Source organism: Lissotriton vulgaris, chromosome 12 (assembly GCF_964263255.1).
Source record: "Lissotriton vulgaris chromosome 12, aLisVul1.2, whole genome shotgun sequence".
Classification (NCBI taxonomy): Eukaryota; Metazoa; Chordata; class Amphibia; order Caudata; family Salamandridae; genus Lissotriton; species Lissotriton vulgaris.
The window spans coordinates 526548461-526568329 of NC_141700.1; the positions used below are offsets into that span (position 1 = coordinate 526548461).

At 49.3% G+C, this 19869-nt stretch overlaps 1 protein-coding gene across 11 annotated transcripts in view; it reads left to right on the forward strand.

Annotated features, from left to right (window-relative positions):
- The window catches only part of CNOT1 (CCR4-NOT transcription complex subunit 1), a 1684613-nt gene that overhangs the window by 1639378 nt on the left and 25366 nt on the right, over window positions 1-19869 (forward strand). For all 11 annotated transcript variants that reach the window (XM_086945302.1, XM_086945307.1, XM_086945301.1 and 8 more), the window contains 2 exons: window positions 3435-3567; window positions 3869-4003. In XM_086945302.1, the coding sequence (XP_086801428.1) occupies window positions 3435-3567; window positions 3869-4003 (268 nt within the window). The remainder of the gene's footprint in view (window positions 1-3434; window positions 3568-3868; window positions 4004-19869) is intronic.

Sequence of the window (19869 nt, forward strand, 5' to 3'; positions counted from 1 at the left end):
CTGGAGCTACTCAGGGTCGGGGCTTCTCGGACCCCAGAGCACTCACCGGAGAATTGCTTCGATGGTCGTGCTGATTAAGAAAGCGTGCAGGTTTTGATGAGGGCCGGTCCCTCGAAGTCTCGTCGCACCCACAGATTGCAGCTGAGCTGACGACGTGGGTAGAGGTCAGAGGTGCCAGGGAAGCCGGTTCTCGTCGAGCTGGGCCGTCGGATCCTTGAGGAAGGACTTGCAGCAAACCGCAGAGTTCTTAGATGGTGCCTGCGGATGCAGGGTGACTACTCCTTAGCCACAAGGGAGAAATCTTGAGAAGAGTCTCGAAGTCCTTTCGTAGAAAGTATTCTTGATTCAAAGATGATCTAATTCGGAAGGGTCCCCGCTCCGGCCTTTATCCTAAAGAAAGGGGTGGGTACATGACTAGGTCCTGCCCTAAGGGTGGGACCAGGAAGGGGGGTAGTTACACCCCTCTCCCCCTGCTGGACTTTCCCCAGGTCAGGGGCTGCGCCCCTGGAACTGGTTCTAGCCGGCAGATGCGTAGTGAGCACCGGGGTGCCATTCCGCAGTCACCTTCTCGCAAAGCCCTACCTACCCAGAATACACAAACCCTGCCTGGGACGGTGCGAACACCGCCCTTGACAGGAAACCCTTTGTCCAAGCTCTCCTCGCTGGAAGGACTCCCAGCAGCAGGAGGTCAGACTCGTGTCTGTGGTGGCAGCGTCCATTTTGTGGAGCTGAGGCTTCAGTTAACTTTAACCGGGGTTCACAGTTACGTACATGTCGTGTCCCTCTAGAAGGGCGGAATGCTAACCTCGTCGCCAGAATTGGTGAGGGGGCAGCATCCCGATTCGTATGACACCTTACTCGACATGCCTTGATAACGCGATACCGAAGTTACCGATATGATATGCGTTATCCTGGAACAGCCATTGGGTCTTGGTTCCGCAAGCTGCAACCGGGCTCGGCTCGTGCCAGAGCCCAATTCACACGGTTCCATGCACTCTGCCTTCAGGATTGTCAAGGCCTGCCATAGGAGTGACTGATAGGAACTCGGGTGTCCATTTTAAGGTTAGGTATAGGGATACTACACCTACAGCAACGGGCGAGTACGCCACGTGGCCCCAGCTGTCGTGCAGCCAGTTGTGTCAGATTTAGGTGGCCATCCAGGGGTGGCATAATACATGCTTCAGCCCCTGGTAGGCCCTGGGTACACCGATGCCCTGAGTTACAGGGTCTGACAGGGTGGCCCAAGTCCAATTGGTTAATGCACCTAAGGTACACATCAATTTAGCGAGAGAACAGCTAGGCTGTGGGTCTGATTGGCAGGCCCACAGCCCAAGAAAGTCGTAAACCAGTGAAACAAAAGCAAAAAGTCCGGGTGATCATAGGATTGCAGACCCTACTCTCCTACAGTACCAATCCAAAATTCCTGCCTAAAGTCATTTCACCATTCCATCTAAATCAATCCCTTGAGCTTCCTGTATTCTTCTCGCAGCCTCAAACAGTCGCAGAAAGGGCTCTTACACACCTTAGACGTTAAGAGCTCTGCTGTACTATATCGAAAGAACACAATTGTTTCGTAAAACAAAACAACTTTTTGTGTCTCTTTCGCCGCCACATAAAAGCAACCCTATATCAAAATCGGGCATTGCCAGATGGATAGTTAAATGCATATAAATTTGTTACCAAAAAGTAAAACTCACGTTAACAATTCCTCCAAAAGCCCACTCAACAAGAAAGATAGGGGCTTCAATGGCATTCTTACGGAATATCCCCTTAGATGACATATGCAGAGCAGCGACATGGCTTACACCGCACACATTCACAAAGCATTATTGTGTAGATGTGCAAACTAAACAACAAGCCACTGTGGGCCAGGCTGTATTAAAAACACAGTTTCAAACAACTGCAACAGATACGGGTGGTCGCCACTAGGTGTGGGTACTGCTATACAATCTATGCATAGTGTGTAATCTCCAGCTAGTATGCCTCGAACGGAAAATGCTACTTACCAGTATGCATCTGTTCTTGGTATGTAGAGCTGCAGAGTTACACACGCCCACCCGACTACCTTTATCTGTTCCAGTGTTATCTTAGATACAAATCACATGGACATCACTACTTATTGTACAGCTCCATCACTTCCCTAATGGCGAAAAACAATCTGGGGATGGAGCCAATGCCCATGCGCAGTATCATCCTAAGGAGCAGTCACCTATCCCGTGACTCCCATAAACTTTTCTACAATAAAATAAACTGCAAACATCCGGGGCCAACACTAGGTGGCCATCTATGCATAGTGTGTAACTCTGCAGCTCTACATGCCAAGAACAGATGCATACTGGTAAGTAGCATTTTCCTTAGTGGTAGATTCCTTACTGCCCCACCCATCCTCCCTGTTCTGCGACCAGATTTCTAGGGTTAAGGTCATCCCTTTCAGGGCCCTAGTTTCAATGCACCAGTGGTCGGTATCTTGCATGGCTCTGCGTTCCTGGCGCGGAAAGTCGTGTACACAACTGACAGCATACGTCGGCGTGTCCAAGTAGCTTCAGTGATGTCATCTCGGCGACTACAACGCCACTGACGTAAGCAGAGCTGTATGACCACGCCTACCGACGCGCAGGGGTACTGCTGACAAAAGCTTTCCGGATCCAGTCTGACGTCTGGGGGTTATTCTAAGTTAAGGAATCTATCACTAACTAACGTTTCTTACAGATATATCGTTACCGAAGGTAGGTAACTTGTTCGCTATGTTTTTTATAGAGGCATGCTCTTTTTCATTTAATTCCTACATATGCCTGGTCTGTGGGGAATTTCGACCAGCTGGTTTTCTTTGAGAGCTTATGTAGAATCGTTCGCAGACCCTCCTCCAGGTGGGTATAGCTATGGTATTCAATTGAAAAGTTAAGGAATCTGCCTCTAGATGTCTATTATATGACCTTCGGTAACATATCTGATAGACAAAGTCTAGCCGCAGCTTCCGTAACGCCCTGCACATCCTTCTCGCTCTGCTAACGATCTGTAGTGTAAGGGTTGTACCCTTTTCAGTACTGGTTTTATATACCAGTGATTACTGTTTCGCGTAATTGTGAAAAGTCAATGGACCATTTGGTCTGACTTCTTAAATCTTGACTTTGTATTGCCATGCCATCATTTCAGATTGCTTCGTCTCACCATTGCATCCTTTCTTATGAGCCTTGTCTGGGTATTAGACCATTTGTCTCCATTTTCATTTTTAAAATAAAAGATATATTGATCTTTTTTGGCACATTGTTTCCACAGCCAGTTGTTATTGAATTATATTTTTGCATGTTTTAGCTAGTAGTCTGAGAGCATGTGTTTATTGAATTTGCTGTCCGAACTTTGGCTAACGTTTAGTTGCCTTGAGTTTGTCACCACTAAGTTGTAAACATGCCAATTTGTTATTCTTTTGGTTGTAGGTCGCTATTTGTTCTTGAATGCTATTGCCAATCAACTACGGTATCCCAATAGTCACACGCACTACTTCAGCTGTACCATGCTGTACCTTTTTGCAGAGGCAAACACAGAAGCTATCCAGGAGCAGATTACTAGGTAAGGCTTAGCTAAGGGTAGGATTTTGGAATTCTGAGGAAGGGGCGGGGGGCTAGAGATAAAAATGGTGAAGGTGTTGGACACAGCAGTTTATGAACGTGTGGGTGCAAATTAGTCTCTCTGCAGATGTTTTGGTGATTATTAGTGCATATTGCTCTGTTTGATAGAATATGCTGCACAGCTGAAGGGGTTTGGTCTGGTATTGAACATTCTCTTGGGTGATGGATAATTCACCTGTTCTTTCAATAAGTTTTTATATGTCATACTATTTAAAACTGTTTTTTTATTTCTCAATTTTTAGGGTTCTACTGGAACGATTAATAGTAAACCGTCCGCATCCTTGGGGTCTTCTAATCACTTTCATTGAGTTGATTAAAAATCCAGCTTTTAAATTTTGGAATCACGAATTTGTCCACTGTGCCCCAGAAATCGAAAAGTAAGTACCACAGGTTTTTAGTCGAAATGACCTGCTCGCCTTAAGAGGAAACTTGATAATGAATAACCATTTAATTTGGAAATTAAAATATGAACCTTAAATATTGTAATGTTTTCTACACACCCACTCATAAAAAGGTTACTTAACAATTGGGAAAAGATTTCATGTTCCTTTTCAGTATTGACCATAATGGTATATTGGTACCCTACATAGGTCTGACTCTTCGCTGGTACTGAGTGAGAAAGTGCAGTGAGTGGTGATGTCTTGCTTGCTGGTTGTTTGAAAGCACCAAACCCACCCACCTTCTTGCATAACTATCATCATTGCTAACGTATCTGAACGTGGTCAATTAGCTGTTCAATTCTGGAAAGATGGTAGCACCCACTTCCAAGATATTGTTGAGCTGAGCAATTGTAATAAAACTGTTGCAGGAGGTCACCTTGAACAGATCTGTAAATTCGAAGCATGTGTTGGCTGCAGATACACATGCTATGCACCCTCCTACCATCTAGTGTTGGTTTCGGACTTTACAAGTTGTTTTTCTTGAGGAAGTCTTTTTACTGCTGGTGTTACATAGTCTCCACCTCCTCGAGGCAATGTGCATGTCCAACGGCTTCTTTGTTAGATTGTTTTTTCCCCGCTATCTGGTTCAGAAAGATTGCACTGAAGTACTGTGCAACTCCGAAGCCTTTGCGGCCTGTGGACGCTTAAGGGCTCATACCAGCCTCTAGTCTTCGAACCTGACTTAAACGTCACTTCGAGCCATCGAGGATTAGCAGATCAGAGTTCTTCAAACTCAGCTAGAGTTCTACAATCAAATGTGCAAAACCCGGCTCCCTTCCATGATCCTTTGGGAATGTTTGGCTCCAGGTAATAGAGGATAAAAGACAGTCTTTTTTGTACTTACCCTCAGTGCGGGGTAAAATACACATACTCAGACACACAGGTCTAGAATTTCCAACTGTCACCGGAACATAAGGAAGAGGATTGCGCTGCCTCTTTAAATATAAAACACTTCAGATCAGATGCAGAATTTTCACCAGAAGAGGAACAGCAGCTTCAACCCCTCTGAAACGAAGAAGGCAATGCGCCAGGAGAAGGATTTGTCATATTAGCTGTAGCAAGCTGGCTCTGTATATACTATACCAAAGTGAGGTATAGTGTGCACAGTCCAGTGGATCCCCAAGGGTAGGCAGAGGTAAAGTGAGATAGCATCTCACTCTCTATTTGTGGTAGTGTGGTCGAGCAGTAAGGCAGTATCGGAGGACAGTGTTAAGCATTTGTTGTACACACTCAGTCAGCAAATAAATTCACATACTCAAAGACTGAACTTAAGACCAATTGTTTTTGTATTAAAATATTCTATCTGAAAGAAACACGTAGTGATGGATTCCTTACCTTAGATTTACCCCCAGGCGTCAGACTGGATCCGGAAAGTTTTTGTCATCAGTACCCCTGCGCGTCGGAAGGTGGCATTGTGCGGCTCCGTGTCCATCGTTTGGGTCGCCGAGATGATGTCGCGGTAGCTACTTAAACGCCGCCCTCGCGCGCTGACATCCGTTCTTTATTTTTCCGCGCCAGCAAGCGCAGGTCTGGAGAGAGTAGTACCCCAAGCCCTCTCTTTTCAAGTCCCCTGTTGTAAATAGATGTTCGAGGCATGTGGGCTGCTGAATTCATATCTGTGCATAGATCGCCGCCTAGTGTTAGATCCAGATTGCACATTGTTGTCCTAGAAGAGTCTTCGAAGTATCACGAGATAGGTGGCTCCTCCCCTGGACTACAGTGCGCATGGGCATCCTCAGATTGTTTTTTTCCGCCATTGGGTTCGGATGTGATTTCCAACTCGGAGTTCGGAGTCGATAAAAAAACTTTTCTAAAAGGCGAAACGGCCTTTGGGGGCGTCGGTATTGTTATTCGATCGGTGCCGACAACTTTCTTTGTGTAGTTTTCTAATCAGAACGTCGAATCGGGCCGTGCTGCCTTTTCGACACCAAGGGACCGATCGTCGATGGAACGGAGTCCATTCAAAAGATGCCCCAACTGTAACTCAAAGTTTCCACACATAGATAAACACCCTGTGTGTAACAAGTGTTAATCTCCGGAACACAATGAAGCCGACTGCTTAGATGGTGCGCAGTTTCGATCGAAGAAGACACTTCGGATTCGAAGAGCAGCGAGGCAGACGATGCAGAAGCCAGCGCCTGAACCGGAGAACATCTTTGAAGACGACGAAGAGGTCGTCGAAGCAGAGGACTCAGACCAACAGTTGGAGCAGGGGTCGGAACATGACTCCAACTACTACATCGACGAAGAAGACGACATCGTCTAGGTAGGGGACGACGATCCAGGCATAGGAGCCGTAGAGGACGACTCCGGCGAGGACACAGGTCCAACCGTGAGTACGGAGCCCAGTACATTTACTGATACGCTTCCAGAGGCTCAGGTCGAGGCGTCGCATATGAGGGTTGTCGAGCCGAGAGCCAGTACACCCAGAGACATGCCTAAGCTGAAGGCCGTTGAACCGACAAGATCGACGTCGACGCCAGGCAACACAAACAAAAGACTCACGCAAAAAATGGTTGTCGAACCGAAACAGAAAGTCGACAAGACAAAGACGGTGCAAACAAAAACACTCGAGCCGAAGGAGAGGATCGAAGCGAAGGGGTCCGTCGAGCCGAGTGTAGGAGAGTAGGGTCTGCAATCCTATGATCACCCAGATTTTTTGCTTTTGTTTCACTGGTTTACGACTTTTTCTGGCTGTGGGCCTGCTAATCAGACCCACAGCCTAGCTGTTCTCTCACTAAATTGAAACGTGTACCTTAGGCGCATTATCCAATTGGTACTGGGCCACCTTATCAGACCCTGTAACTCAGGGCATAGGTGTACCCAGGGCCTACCAGGGGCTGAAGCATGTATTATGCCACCTCTGGCTGGCCATCTAAATCTGACACAACTGGCTGCACGACAGCTGGGGCAAGGTGGTGTAATCACCCTTTGCTTTAGATATAGTATACATATATCTAACCCTAAAATGGACACAAAGATTCCCATCAGTCACTCCTATGACCGGCCTTGACAATCCTGAAGGCAGAGTGCTTGGAATCGTGTGAAATGGTGCTCTGGCATGAGCTGAGCCCGTTTGCAGCTTGCGGAACCAAGTCCTAATAGCTGTTCCATGATAACGCATACCATATACTCATAAGTGCATTATAATCCTCGCGGTTAAATGCTATCTTTGGTATCGCTTTATCAAAACATGTCGAGTAAGGTGTCATACGAATTGGAATACTAACCCCTCGCCAATTCTGGCGACGGGGTTAGCATTCCACCCTTCTAGAGGGACACGACATGTATGTAACTGTGAACCCCGGTTAAAGTTAACCCGAGCCTCAGCATCACAAAATGGATGCTGCCACCACAGACACAAGTCTGACCCCCTGCAGCTGGGAGTCCTTCCAGCGAGGGGAGCTTGGACAAAGGGTTTCCTGTCAGGGGAGGTGCTGGCACCATCCCAGACAGGGTTTTGTGTATCCTGGGTAGGCAGGGCTTTACAGGAAGGTGACTGCAAGTGGCACCCCGGTGCTCACTACGCATGTGCCGGCTAGAACCAGTTCCAGGGGCACACCAGCCCCTGAGCTGGAGAAAGTCCGGCATGGGAGAGGGGTGTAACCACCCCCCTTCCTGGTCCCACCCCTAGGGCAGGACCTAGTAGCGTACCCACCCCTTTCTTTAGGATAAAGGCAGGAGCGGGCACCCTTCCAAATTAGATCACCTTTGAATCAAGAAACTACTTTCTACGAAAGGAACTCTCGACTCTTCTCAAGATTTCTCCCTTGTGGCTAAGGAGTAGTCACCCTGCATCCGCAGGCACCATCTAAGAACACTGCGGTTTGCTGCACGTCCTTCCTCCGGAATCCGACTGACCAGCACGACGAGACCCGGCTTCCCTGGCACCTCTGACCTCTACCTACTGTAGGAAGGTACATCCTGACTATGGTTGCCCCCAACTTTTTGCCCTGTGTTTTAGCTGGTTTTTGACATAGTCGACCTGGGATCCTGCCAATCAGGACCCCAGGCCTACTGCTCTCTCTGTAAAATGGATTCCATGTACCCTAGGTACATTTCCAATTGGTACTGGGCCACCCTATCAGACCCTGTAACTCAGGGCATGGGTGTACCCAGGGCTGCCAGGGGCGGAAGCATGTATTATGCCACCCCTGGCTGGCCTCCTAAATTTGACACAACTGGCTGCATGACAGCTGGGGCAAAGTCGTGTAATCACCCTTTGCTGTAGGTGTAGTATACCTATACCTAACCCTAAAATGGACACACAGATTCCTATCAGTCACTCCTATGGCAGGCCTTGACAATCCTGAAGGCAGAGTGCTTGGAATCGTGTGAGATGGTGCTCTGGCATGAGCGGAGCCTGTCTGCAGCTTGCGGAACCAAGTCCAAATAGCTGTTCCATGATATCGCATACCATATACTCTTAAGTGCATTATAATCCTCGCAGTTAAATGCTATCTTTGGTATTGCTTTATCAAAACATGTCGAGTAAAGTGTCATACGAATTGGAATACTAATCCCTCGCCAATTCTGGCGACGGGGTTAGCATTCCACCCTTCTAGAGGGACACGACATGTATGTAACTGTGAACCCCGGTTAAAGTTAACTGAAGCCTCAGCTCCACAAAATGGATGCTGCCACCACAGACACGAGTCTGACCTCCTGCTGCTTGGAGTCCTTCCAGCGAGGGAGGCTTGGACAAAGGGTTTCCTGTCCGGGGCGGTGCTAGCACCGTCCCAGACATGGTTTTGTGTATCCTGGGTAGGCAGGGCTTTTCAGGAAGGTGACTGCTGAGTGGCACCCCGGTGCTCACTACGCATAGGCCGGTCTGAACCAGTTCTAGGGGCACACCAGCCCCTGGCCTGGGGAAGTCCGGCATGGCAGAGGGGTGTAACCACCCCCCTCCTAGTCCCACCCATAGGCAGGACCTAGTCACCGGGTCAGCCCCCTTTTTTAGTATAAAGATGGGAGCGGGCCCCCTGTTCAAATTAGATCATCTTTGGAATCAAGACACGACTTTCTGCGAAAGGACTTCAAGATTTCTTCTTCAAGATTCTCCCTTGTGGCTAAGGAGTAGTCACCCTGCATCAAGCGGGCACCATCCTAAGAACACTGCGGTCTGCTGCAAGTCCTTCTTCACGAATCCGACGACCCAGCTCGACGAGACCCGGCTTCCCTGGCACCTCTGACCTCTACTCACCTCTACAGCAAAGCTGAGAACCGTGAGTGCGACGAGACCTCGAGGGACCGACGATCGCCAAGACTGCACGACTTCCTTGCAACAAGCCCACCGTGTGCTCCACTGGTGAGTGCTTTGGGGTCCGAGAAGCCCCAACCCTGAGCAGCTCCAGCACCGAAGATCAGCCCTCCAGCATCTCCACGATCTGCGTGGGGCCCTTCTGCTTTTGCGTGCTCACCGCGCTGTGTGGCTACTAGCCGGCTGGCTTGTGGCCTTCTTCACGATGCCCGACGACATCACTGCTGCTGGTCTGGTTGCTCCAGACTGGCCCTTGCTTCCTTCTGCAAGAGAGGCACCCCGGACCCTCCTGGTCCACTCCAGATGCCATTTTAGGTCCACCGCGTGGGCTTGAATTTGCCAAGGCTTTGTTGCCCAATCCTGGGTCCAGCGACTCCGACAGCTTCTATCTTCGTGGGACAGCTCGATCCTCCATCCTGGTCGCCGACAACGCCTCCTGGTCCGTGAGATCTCTGAGCACAGCGTCACCCACTCACCTTGTCGAGGTGGCTACCATCCGGTGCCCTCCTGGTGCCCACTGACTACTGGCTAGTAGTCTCGAACTTGGTCCCCTCTGCTTTCAGGTGTCATCTTCCATCGATCCAGGCTTGGATCCACCGAACTTTCTTCACTGGTCGCCTGCCAGCAACTTCTTTCTTCCAGGCTCCTGGTCCGGCAACGAGGATTCCCGACGTCTTTTGAGTCCTATGCAGCTGCAGCCCCTGGGCTAGGTAACTTCGGCATTTCGGTGCCCCAGCATAGCCTCACTATCCAAGGGTCAGGATCCACTTTTGTTTTCTCCCTACCAGGTCGGGTTCGCCCGAGAACACTAACTTTGCAATTACTAGCTACCATAGACTTTGTCCCGCATCTCGCGTGAGAGTGCACACACTGCACCCGAGTCCCCTAGGCCTCCTATAAGTAATCTGAAGGTTCTATAGTTAAGTCCTAGCGATTCCTAAGCCTATTAGTACTGTACTTACCTGCTAGTAATTTTGCATTCCACTTTTCAAGTATATGGTTTTCCGTGCCCCTCGGGCATTTGTATATACTGTGCTAACTTAAGTATTTTTGTAAGAGTTTTGGTTTGTGCTTAGTACCCTGTCCTCATAAAGAGTACAGGGCTGTTGTGATTCTTAATAAATAACTGTTTATTTTCATAACACTTGTGTGGTGTCCTTTCACTGGGTGTTCAAGGGGTATATGTGGTATAACAGCTGGCTTAACACGCCCTCTCGTCTTTAGCCTTAGACTGCTCGTATCCACGCTACTAGGATAGCTGGTCTATAAGGTTGACTTACAACCAATCATCAATAAGGGTTGCTGGACTGATACATAGTGTTCACTAGAATAGTGAGCACTGCATATCAGGCCACCTTCTCACATTGGTGAGCAGCGGTTGGGATTTGAGCTTGCTGTTGTTTTACCACACGTATCCTAAGAATATCTTGTTGAAAGATCACATAAGTACTGTTAGTACATATAACTAAGCTTAGAATACTCTGAGTTCTACTGAACCAGCTGTTGCAGCTCCTCAAGGCCTAGCACACCTTGGCTGCAACTCTTAGCAAGGGATCAGTAGGCAAACACATAGTGTAGGTAGGTGCATCACTTACACCACACTAGAATCCGCATGTCGGTCTATAAGGTTGACTTACAACCAATCATCAATAAGGGTTGCTGGACTGATACATAGTGTTCACTAGAATAGTGAGCACTGCATATCAGGCCACCTTCTCACACCTACCTCTACAGCTACGCTGAGAACCGTAGGTGCGACGAGACCTCGAGGGACCGGCCATCATCGGAACTGCACGACTTCTATCCAGCACGACCGCCGAGGGATCCTCTGGTGAGTGCTTTGGGGTCCGAGAAGCCCCGACCCTGAGCAGCTCCAGCACCGAAGACCAGCCCCCCAGCATCCACGAGATCTGCGTGGGGCCCTTCTGCTTTTTGGCTGCTCACCGAGTTGTCTGGCTACTAGCCCGCTGGCTTGTGGCCTTCCTGACGACGACCGGCGACATCACCACTGCTAGCCTGGGTGCTCCAGGCTGGCCCTTGCTCCCTTCCAAAAGAGGAGCACCCCGGACCCTCCTAGTCCACTCCAGACGCCATTTTAGGTCCACCGCGTGGGCTTGAATTTGCCAAGACTTGTTGCCCCAATCCTGGGTCCAGCGACGTCGACAGCATCAACCATCGTGGGACAGCTTGCACCTCCATCCTGGTTGCCGACAACGCCTCCTGGTCCGTGAGACTGCAGAGCCCAGCGTCGCCCACTCACCTGGTCGAGGTGACTCCATCCCGTGCCATCCTGGTGCCCATTTGATCACTGGCTAGTGATTCAGGACTTGGTCCCCTCTGCTTACAGGTGTCTTCCATCTTCGATCCAGGCTTGGATCCACCGAACAATCTTCACTGGTCGCCTGCCAGGAACTCCTTCTTTCAGGCTCCTGGTTCGTCAACGAGGATTCCCGACGTCTTTCCAGACCTATGCAGCCGCAGCCCCTGGGCTAGGTAACTTCGGCATTTCGGTGCCCCAGCATAGCCTCACTATCCAAGGGTCCAGATCCACTTTCGTTTTCAGCCTACCTAGTCGGGTTCGCCCGAGAACACTAACTTTGCTTTTACTAGCCTCCATAGACTTTGTCCGGCATCCCGCGTGAGAGTGCACACTCTGCACCCGAGTCCCCTAGGCCTCCTACTAGTAATCTGAAGGTTCAGTAGTGGGTCCTAGCGATTCCAAAGCCGATTAGTCCAGTACTTACCTGCTAGTAATTTTGCATTCCACTTCCATAGTATATGGTTTTTCGTGCCCCTCGGGCATTTGTGTAAATTGTGCAACTTAAAGTATTTTCGTAAGAGTTTTGTTGTGTGCTTAGTATCCTGTCCTCATAAAGAGTACAGGGCTGTTGTGATCTAAATAAATACACTGTTTATTTTCATAACACTTGTGTGGTGTCCTTTCACTTGGTGTTCAAGGGGTATGTGTGATGGTATAACAGCTGGCTTAACACGCCCTCTAGTGTCTAGCCTGAAGACTGCTCTTGTCCATGCTACTAGGATAGCTGGTCTATCGGTTGACTTACAACCAATCATCAATAAGGGTTGTTTGGACTGATACATAGTGATCACTAGAATAGTGAGCACTGCATATCAGGCCAACTTCTCACACCGAGGCTCCAAATCATCGCTCCGAAGTAGCAGGCTTCGAAGACGACACAAAGCCAAAAAACGGTTATCGAACAAAAGAAAACGGTCGGATCGATAACCATTACGGCACCGAAGAAGTTCATCCAGCCGAAAAAGACTGTGGATGCACAAAAGTCCCTCGGACCGATAAAATTTGGACTTCCAACGCACATGAGGCAAAAAACGGTCGAACCGACAACGGAAATCGAACCGACACAAACAAGGAAGGCGATAACGGGGAGAAGAGCTCAAGCACATGAAGAGCAAGAGCCCTCGACAGAAGAACAATCAAAACTGTACGTTGACCCAGATACTGGCAGAGTTACCCTACTAAAAAGAAAAATCAGACCAGACACTTACGCTGAGACCTATAAAATACCACTAAAGACAAAGACTCTTCAACATCTCCTACTCTCTTTGAGCCTATAAGACCACATGTGCAAGAGACTTATAAATATTCTCCCACACGCACAGATAAGGATGTGGAATATGAGGATAATGAACTTTATAATTATCCTGTGGACCGTGACCAGGACAACCAAACTCAACCATGGTCTGATCCTGTAGATACTGTAGACTCTCAGCCCATTCAAGAAAATACTGCATACCCTGTTAAGACTTTGCCTACAGAGGACACAGCTGCTTTCAATGCATTGCTATTAAGAGCAGCATACAACCACCACGTGGAAATGCATGCAGACCCCATTGAGGAAGACTTCTTCTTTGATACTTTCAACACTTCTGAAAGATCAGTCAAAACATTACCAATGTTAAAGGGGGTGCTTAAACACACAGGGGACATATTTAAGGAAACAACCAGGGCACGAGTCATTAACCCCCGAATTGAGAAGAAATATAGGCCAGAACCAGTGGACCCTGCCTACATTAAGTGACAACTACCTTTAGACTCTTTGTTAGTATCCAATGCACACAAACGTGCAAATTCCCAGACTACTGGCGAGGCTCCACCTCCAGACAAGCAGTCTAAGATTCTGGAGGCCTCGGGCAAACTGGTGGCTGCTCAAGCAGCTAACATATGGAGAATTTCAAACACACAAGCCCTGTTAGCCAGATATGACAGGGCACACTATGACACACTAGAGCAAATTCTCCAGCATCTACCTGACGTTTATAAGAAACAGGCAGAATACCTAATACAAGAGGGAAAGCTTATATCTCACGCCTCCATCAAGTGTGCGCTTGATGCGGCAGACACAGCAGCCAGGGCTATCAATACCAGTGTCATGCTTAGACGACATGCGTGGCTCCGCATATCTGGGTTTAAAAACGAGGTTCAAAGCACTTTACTAAATCAACCTGTGAACCCTGATTATTTGTTTGGCCCTAATGCGGTCACCATATTAGACAAAATAAAGGAGGATGCCGAGACAGCCAAGTCTATGGGAGCCTTGCAGTCACAACAATACAGAGGTGATTCCTTTAGTCGCTCCGGCAACAGAGGAGCTGCAAGAGCAGGCTCAACACAGCAAACCTCATACAACAAGGGGAACACGCAAAACACCTATAACAAAAACAGTAAAGGTGGATACCGTGGCAATAACAGCAAAGGTAAAGGACTAGGGAATAACACCACCAGATCCTCTACCAATACCAAACAGTGACTTTTTGTCACTACCCCCAAACCATGTAACACCGGTCGGGGGAAGATTACAGCAGTTCCTGCACGTCTGGGTAAACATAACCACAGACAAGTGGGTGAGGCAAATTATACAGCATGGCTATTGCCTAGAATTAACCTCCACACCACCCAACATTCCCCCAAGACACAGTCCTATGTCCGCAAAACACCTACACTTATTGCAGCAGGAAGTCATCAGCATGCTACAAAAAGGGGCCATAGAACTAGTACCCTTAGAACACCAGGGTACAGGGGTGTACTCACTGTACTTCCTAATCCCCAAAAAGTACGGGTCTCTCAGGCCAATTTTGGACCTCAGGCCCCTAAACCAATACATCTTATCGGAGCATTTCCACATGCTCACTCTACAGCAGGTGTTACCACTGTTGCGTCAAGGAGACTTCCTCGCAACACTAGACCTCAAAGACTCATATTTCCATATACCAGTACACCCAGCACACAGGAAATATCTCAGGTTTACAATACAAAATCAGCACTACCAATTCAAAGTCCTTCCTTTTGGGGTGACAACAGCCCCAAGAGTTTTCACCAAGTGTCTGGCGACAGTAGCTGCACATCTAAGAAGACAGCGTATTCATGTCTATCTGGACGACTGGCTGAAACAAGCACAGTCAGCCCAGCAATGTGCCAGCCACATGTCACACACTATTCACCTCCTGCACAGTTTAGGTTTCTCGCTGAACTACTAAAGTCCCATCTTCAGCCTGCCCACGTACAACAGTACCTGGGAGCGACTATAGACACTCTGGCAGGGAAAGCACAACCAAATTATGTCAGAATAAACAGCATTCAGACGTTAATCCAAAGGTTCAGGCCCCAACACTCGCTCCCAGCCCGAGTGTTTATGCAACTGATAGGCATGATGGCCCCATGCATTTTCATAGTCCCTCACGCAAGACTACACATGCGTCCGCTGCAGGAGTGCCTAGCACGTCAGTGGAACCAGGCTCAAGGACAATTAAACGACCTTGTGTTGGTGACCAGTCGTGCATACAACTCTCTGCATTGGTGGAATCCACAAAACCTTTGCAAGGGACGACTGTTCCAAGAGCCTGTACCACAAATAGTCTTAACGACGGACGCACCCCTGATAGGGTGGGGAGCCCATGTCCTCCTCCACACAGTGCAGGGCTTATGGACCACGCAGCAGAAGAAAATGCACATCAACCTTCTGGAGCTGATGGCAATTTTATGGTAATGAAAGCTTTCAAAGTACATCTGTGCAACAAGACAGTGTTGATCCGGACGGCCAACATGACTGCGATGTACTGCATACAGAAACAGGGAGGAACACACTCTCCACAGCTGTCACATCTAGCTCAGAGCATGTCGAAGTGGGCCATTCAAAGAAACATTTTCCTCATGGCAGAACACCTCCCAGGCCAGGATAATCAAATAGCGGATCTGCTCAGCAGACACAGCATACAGGTGCACGAGTGGGAGATTTATCCCACAGTGCTTCAACCATACTTCCAACAGTGGGTGTGAGAAGGTGGCCTGATATGCAGTGCTCACTATTCTAGTGAACACTATGTATCAGTCTAGCAACCCTTATTGATGATTGGTTGTAAGTCAACCTTATAGACCAGCTATCCTAGTAGCGTGGATACGAGCAGTCTAAGGCTAAAGACTCGAGAGGGCGTGTTAAGCCAGCTGTTTACCACACATATACCCCTTGAACACCAAGTGAAAGGACACCACACAAGTGTTATGAAAATAAACAGTTACTTATTAAGATTCACAACAGCCCTGTACTCTTTATGAGGACAGGGTACTAAGCACAAAACAAAACTCTTACGAAAATACTTAAGTTAGCACAGTATATACAAATGCCCGAGGGGCACGGAAAACCATATACTCTGAAAGTGGAATGCGAAATTACTAGCATGTAAGTACAGTACTAATAGGCTTAGGAATCGCTAGGACTTGACTATAGAACCTTCAGATTACTTATAGGAGGCCTAGGGGACTCGGGTGCAGAGTGTGCACTCTCACGCGTGATGCGGGACAAAGTCTATGGTAGCTAGTAATTGCAAAGTTAGTGTTCTCGGGCGAACCCGACCTGGTAGGAGGAAAACGAAAGTGGATTCTGACCCTTGGATAGTGAGGCTATGCTGGGGCACCGAAATGCCGAAGTTACCTAGCCCAGGGGCTGCAGCTCCATAGGACTCAAAAGACGTCGGGAATCCTCGTAGACGGACCAGGAGCCTGGAAGAAAGAAGTTGCTGGCAGGCGACCAGTGAAGAAAGTTCGGTGCATCCAAGCCTGGATCGATGGAAGATGACACCTGAAAGCAGAGGGGACCAAGTTCGAGACTACTAGCCAGTAGTCAGTGGGCACCCGGAGGGCACCGGATGGTAGCCACCTCGACAAGGTGAGTGGGTGACGCTGTGACCGCAGATCTCACGGACCAGGAGGCGTTGTCGGCGACCAGGATGGAGGAGCGATCTGTCCCACGATGGATGAAGCTGTCGGCGTCGCTGGACCCAGGATTGGGCAACAAAGCCTTGGCAAATTCAAGCCCACGCGGTGGACCTAAAATGGGGTCTGGAGTGGACCAGGAGGGTCTGGGGTGCCTCTCTTGAAGAAGGAAGCAAGGGCCAGTCTGGAGCAACCAGACCAGCAGCAGTGATGTCGTCGGGCATCGTGAAGAAGGCCACAAGCCAGCCGGCTAGTAGCCACACAGCGCGGTGAGCACGCAAAAGCAGAAGGGCCCCACGCAGATCGTGGAGATGCTGGAGGGCTGATCTTCGGTGCTGGAGCTGCTCAGGGTTGGGGCTTCTCGGACCCCAAAGCACTCACCAGTGGAGCACACGGTGGGCTTGTTGCAAGGAAGTCGTGCAGTCTTGGCGATCGTCGGTCCCTCGAGGTCTCGTCGCACTCACGGTTCTCAGCTTTGCTGTAGAGGTGAGTAGAGGTCAGAGGTGCCAGGGAAGCCGGGTCTCGTCGAGCTGGGTCGTCGGATTCGTGAAGAAGGACTTGCAGCAGACCGCAGTGTTCTTAGGATGGTGCCCGCTTGATGCAGGGTGACTACTCCTTAGCCACAAGGGAGAATCTTGAAGAAGAAATCTTGATGTCTTTCGCAGAAAGTCGTGTCTTGATTCCAAAGATGATCTAATTTGAACAGGGGGCCCGCTCCCATCTTTATACTAAAAAAGGGGGCTGACCCGGTGGCTAGGTCCTGCCTATGGGTGGGACTAGGAGGGGGGTGGTTACACCCCTCTGCCATGCCGGACTTTCCCCAGGCCAGGGGCTGGTGTGCCCCTGGAACTGGTTCTGACCGGCCTATGCGTAGTGAGCACCGGGGTGCCACTCAGCAGTCACCTTCCTGAAAAGCCCTGCCTACCCAGGATACACAAAACCATGTCTGGGACGGTGCTAGCACCGCCCCGGACAGGAAACCCATAAATTCTCCTTGTGGTTGTGTGGGCTAGTTGAATGTATGAGTAGAACTGTGTCCTCCTGGCATTTAGGGAACACCCCTTTCATGTTCTTCTTTCCAGGCTTTACAGTCCACACCAGCTAGAAGCTCCTTTCGTCGCTCTTTCTACAGAGGAGTCTCCAAACAAACTGGAGCAGACACTACAACATCTTTCAAATCACAAACATCCTCTAACAAGGGATACTTTAGAGGAGGATACAGAGGCAATAATACCAAAGGAAGAGGTCACGGTAACAATAATCAATCATCAATCATCGCATTTATATAGCGCACTACTTACCCAGAGGGTCTCAAGGCGCTGGGGGAGGGGGGGATCTGCTACTGCTCGAACAGCCAGGTCTTGAGTTGCTTCCTGAAGGCGAGGTGGTCCTGGGTCAGGCGGAGGTGGGTGGGGAGGGAGTTCCATGTCTTGGCGGCGAGGTAGGAGAAGGACCGTCCCCCTGTGGTGGCTCTACGGATGCGGGGGACGGCGGCAAGGGCGTGGCTGGTCGATCGAAGCTGGCGTTTGGGAGCGTAGAAGTTGAGGCGGCTGTTGAGGTATCCTGGGCCTTGGCTGTGTAGGGCTTTGTGTGCGTGGGTGAGGAGACGGAAGGTGATTCTCTTGTTGACCGGGAGTCAGTGCAGATCTCTCAGGTGTCCGGAGATGTGGCTGCGACGGGGGATGTCCAGGATGAGTCGTGCTGAGGCGTTCTGGATCCGCTGGAGTCTCTTCTGGAGTTTGGCGGTGGTTCCGGCCTAGAGGGTGTTGCCGTAGTCCGGACCGCTGGTGACAAGGGCCTGGGTGACCGTCTTCCTGGTCTCGGTGGGGATCCACCGGAAGATCTTACGTAGCATGCGCAGGATGTTGAAGCACGACGAGGAGACGGCGTTGACTTGTCTGGTCATGGAGAGGGTGGAGTCCAGGATGAAGCCCAGGTTGCGTGCGTTGTCTGTTGGTTTAGCAACCGATCGGTATAGCAACCGATCCTCTTCTGCCACAAAACATTCCACTCCTGTAGGGGGCAGATTAACACAGTTCTGCCTGTCTGGAACTCCATTACAACAGACAAGTGGGTAAGACAGATTATCCAACATGGCTACTGCCTAGAACTTGCAGCAACCCCTCCAACCATACCTCCCAGGCAGCGTCCAATATCTACAGACCATCTGACTCTGCTTCAACAAGAAGTTCTATCACTTCTACTAAAAGATGCTATTCAAATAGTTCCTTTAGAAGAACAAGGAACGGGGGTTTACTCGTTGTACTTTCTAATTCCCAAGAAGGATGGGACACTAAGGCCAATTCTCGACCTCAGGCCCCTCAACTATTACATACAATCAGATCATTTTCATATGATAACTCTACAAGTGCTCCCACTGCTGCAAGAAGGCGACTTCCTTACAACACTAGATTTAAAGGACGCCTACTTCCATATCCCCATACATCCTGCTCACAGAAAGTATCGAAGGTTTGTACTGGAAAGACAACACTACCAGTTCAAAGTCCTTATTCACGAAGTGCCTAGCAGTGGTAGCAGCACATCTAAGAAGGCAACAAATGCATGTCTTCCCTTATCTGGACAACTGGCTCATAAAAGCCAAGTCATTCAATCAGTGTGTCACACACATCAGACAATTCAAACGTTGCACGACTTAGGGTTTACAATAAACTACAACAAGCCGCACCTGCAGCCTTCGCATGTACATCAGTATCTAGGAGCTACACCAAACACGTCTACAGCCCTAGCGTATCCCAGTCCAGCCAGGATACAAAGCATTCAAGCCTTAGTCGCCACTTTTCAACACCATCAGTCTCTGCAAGCCAGGGTGTTCATGAGACTAATAGGCATGATGGCATCTTGCATCTTCATAGTTCCACACGCAAGATTGCAAATGCGTCCATTACAAGAGTGCCTAGCACAACAGTGGAACCAAGTTCAAGGTCAACTAACAGACCTGGTGTTGGTAGACAGCCGCATGCATCGCTCTCTGCAGTGGTGGAACACTAAAAACTTAACAAAGGGGCGGCCGTTCCTCGAGCCTGTTCCACAGGTAGTGCTCACGACAGACGCATCCCTCACAGGATGGGGAGCCCATCTCGTACATCACACAACTCGGGGTCAATGGACCAATCAACAAAAACTGTTCTCTATCAACCATCTAGAGCTGCTAGCAATATTCTTAGCACTCAAGACTGTTCAACTTCAAGTACAAAGCAAAGCTGTCCTAATCCGGACGGACAATATGACAGCCATGTACTATATACAAAAACGGGGGGGGGTACGACACTCTCT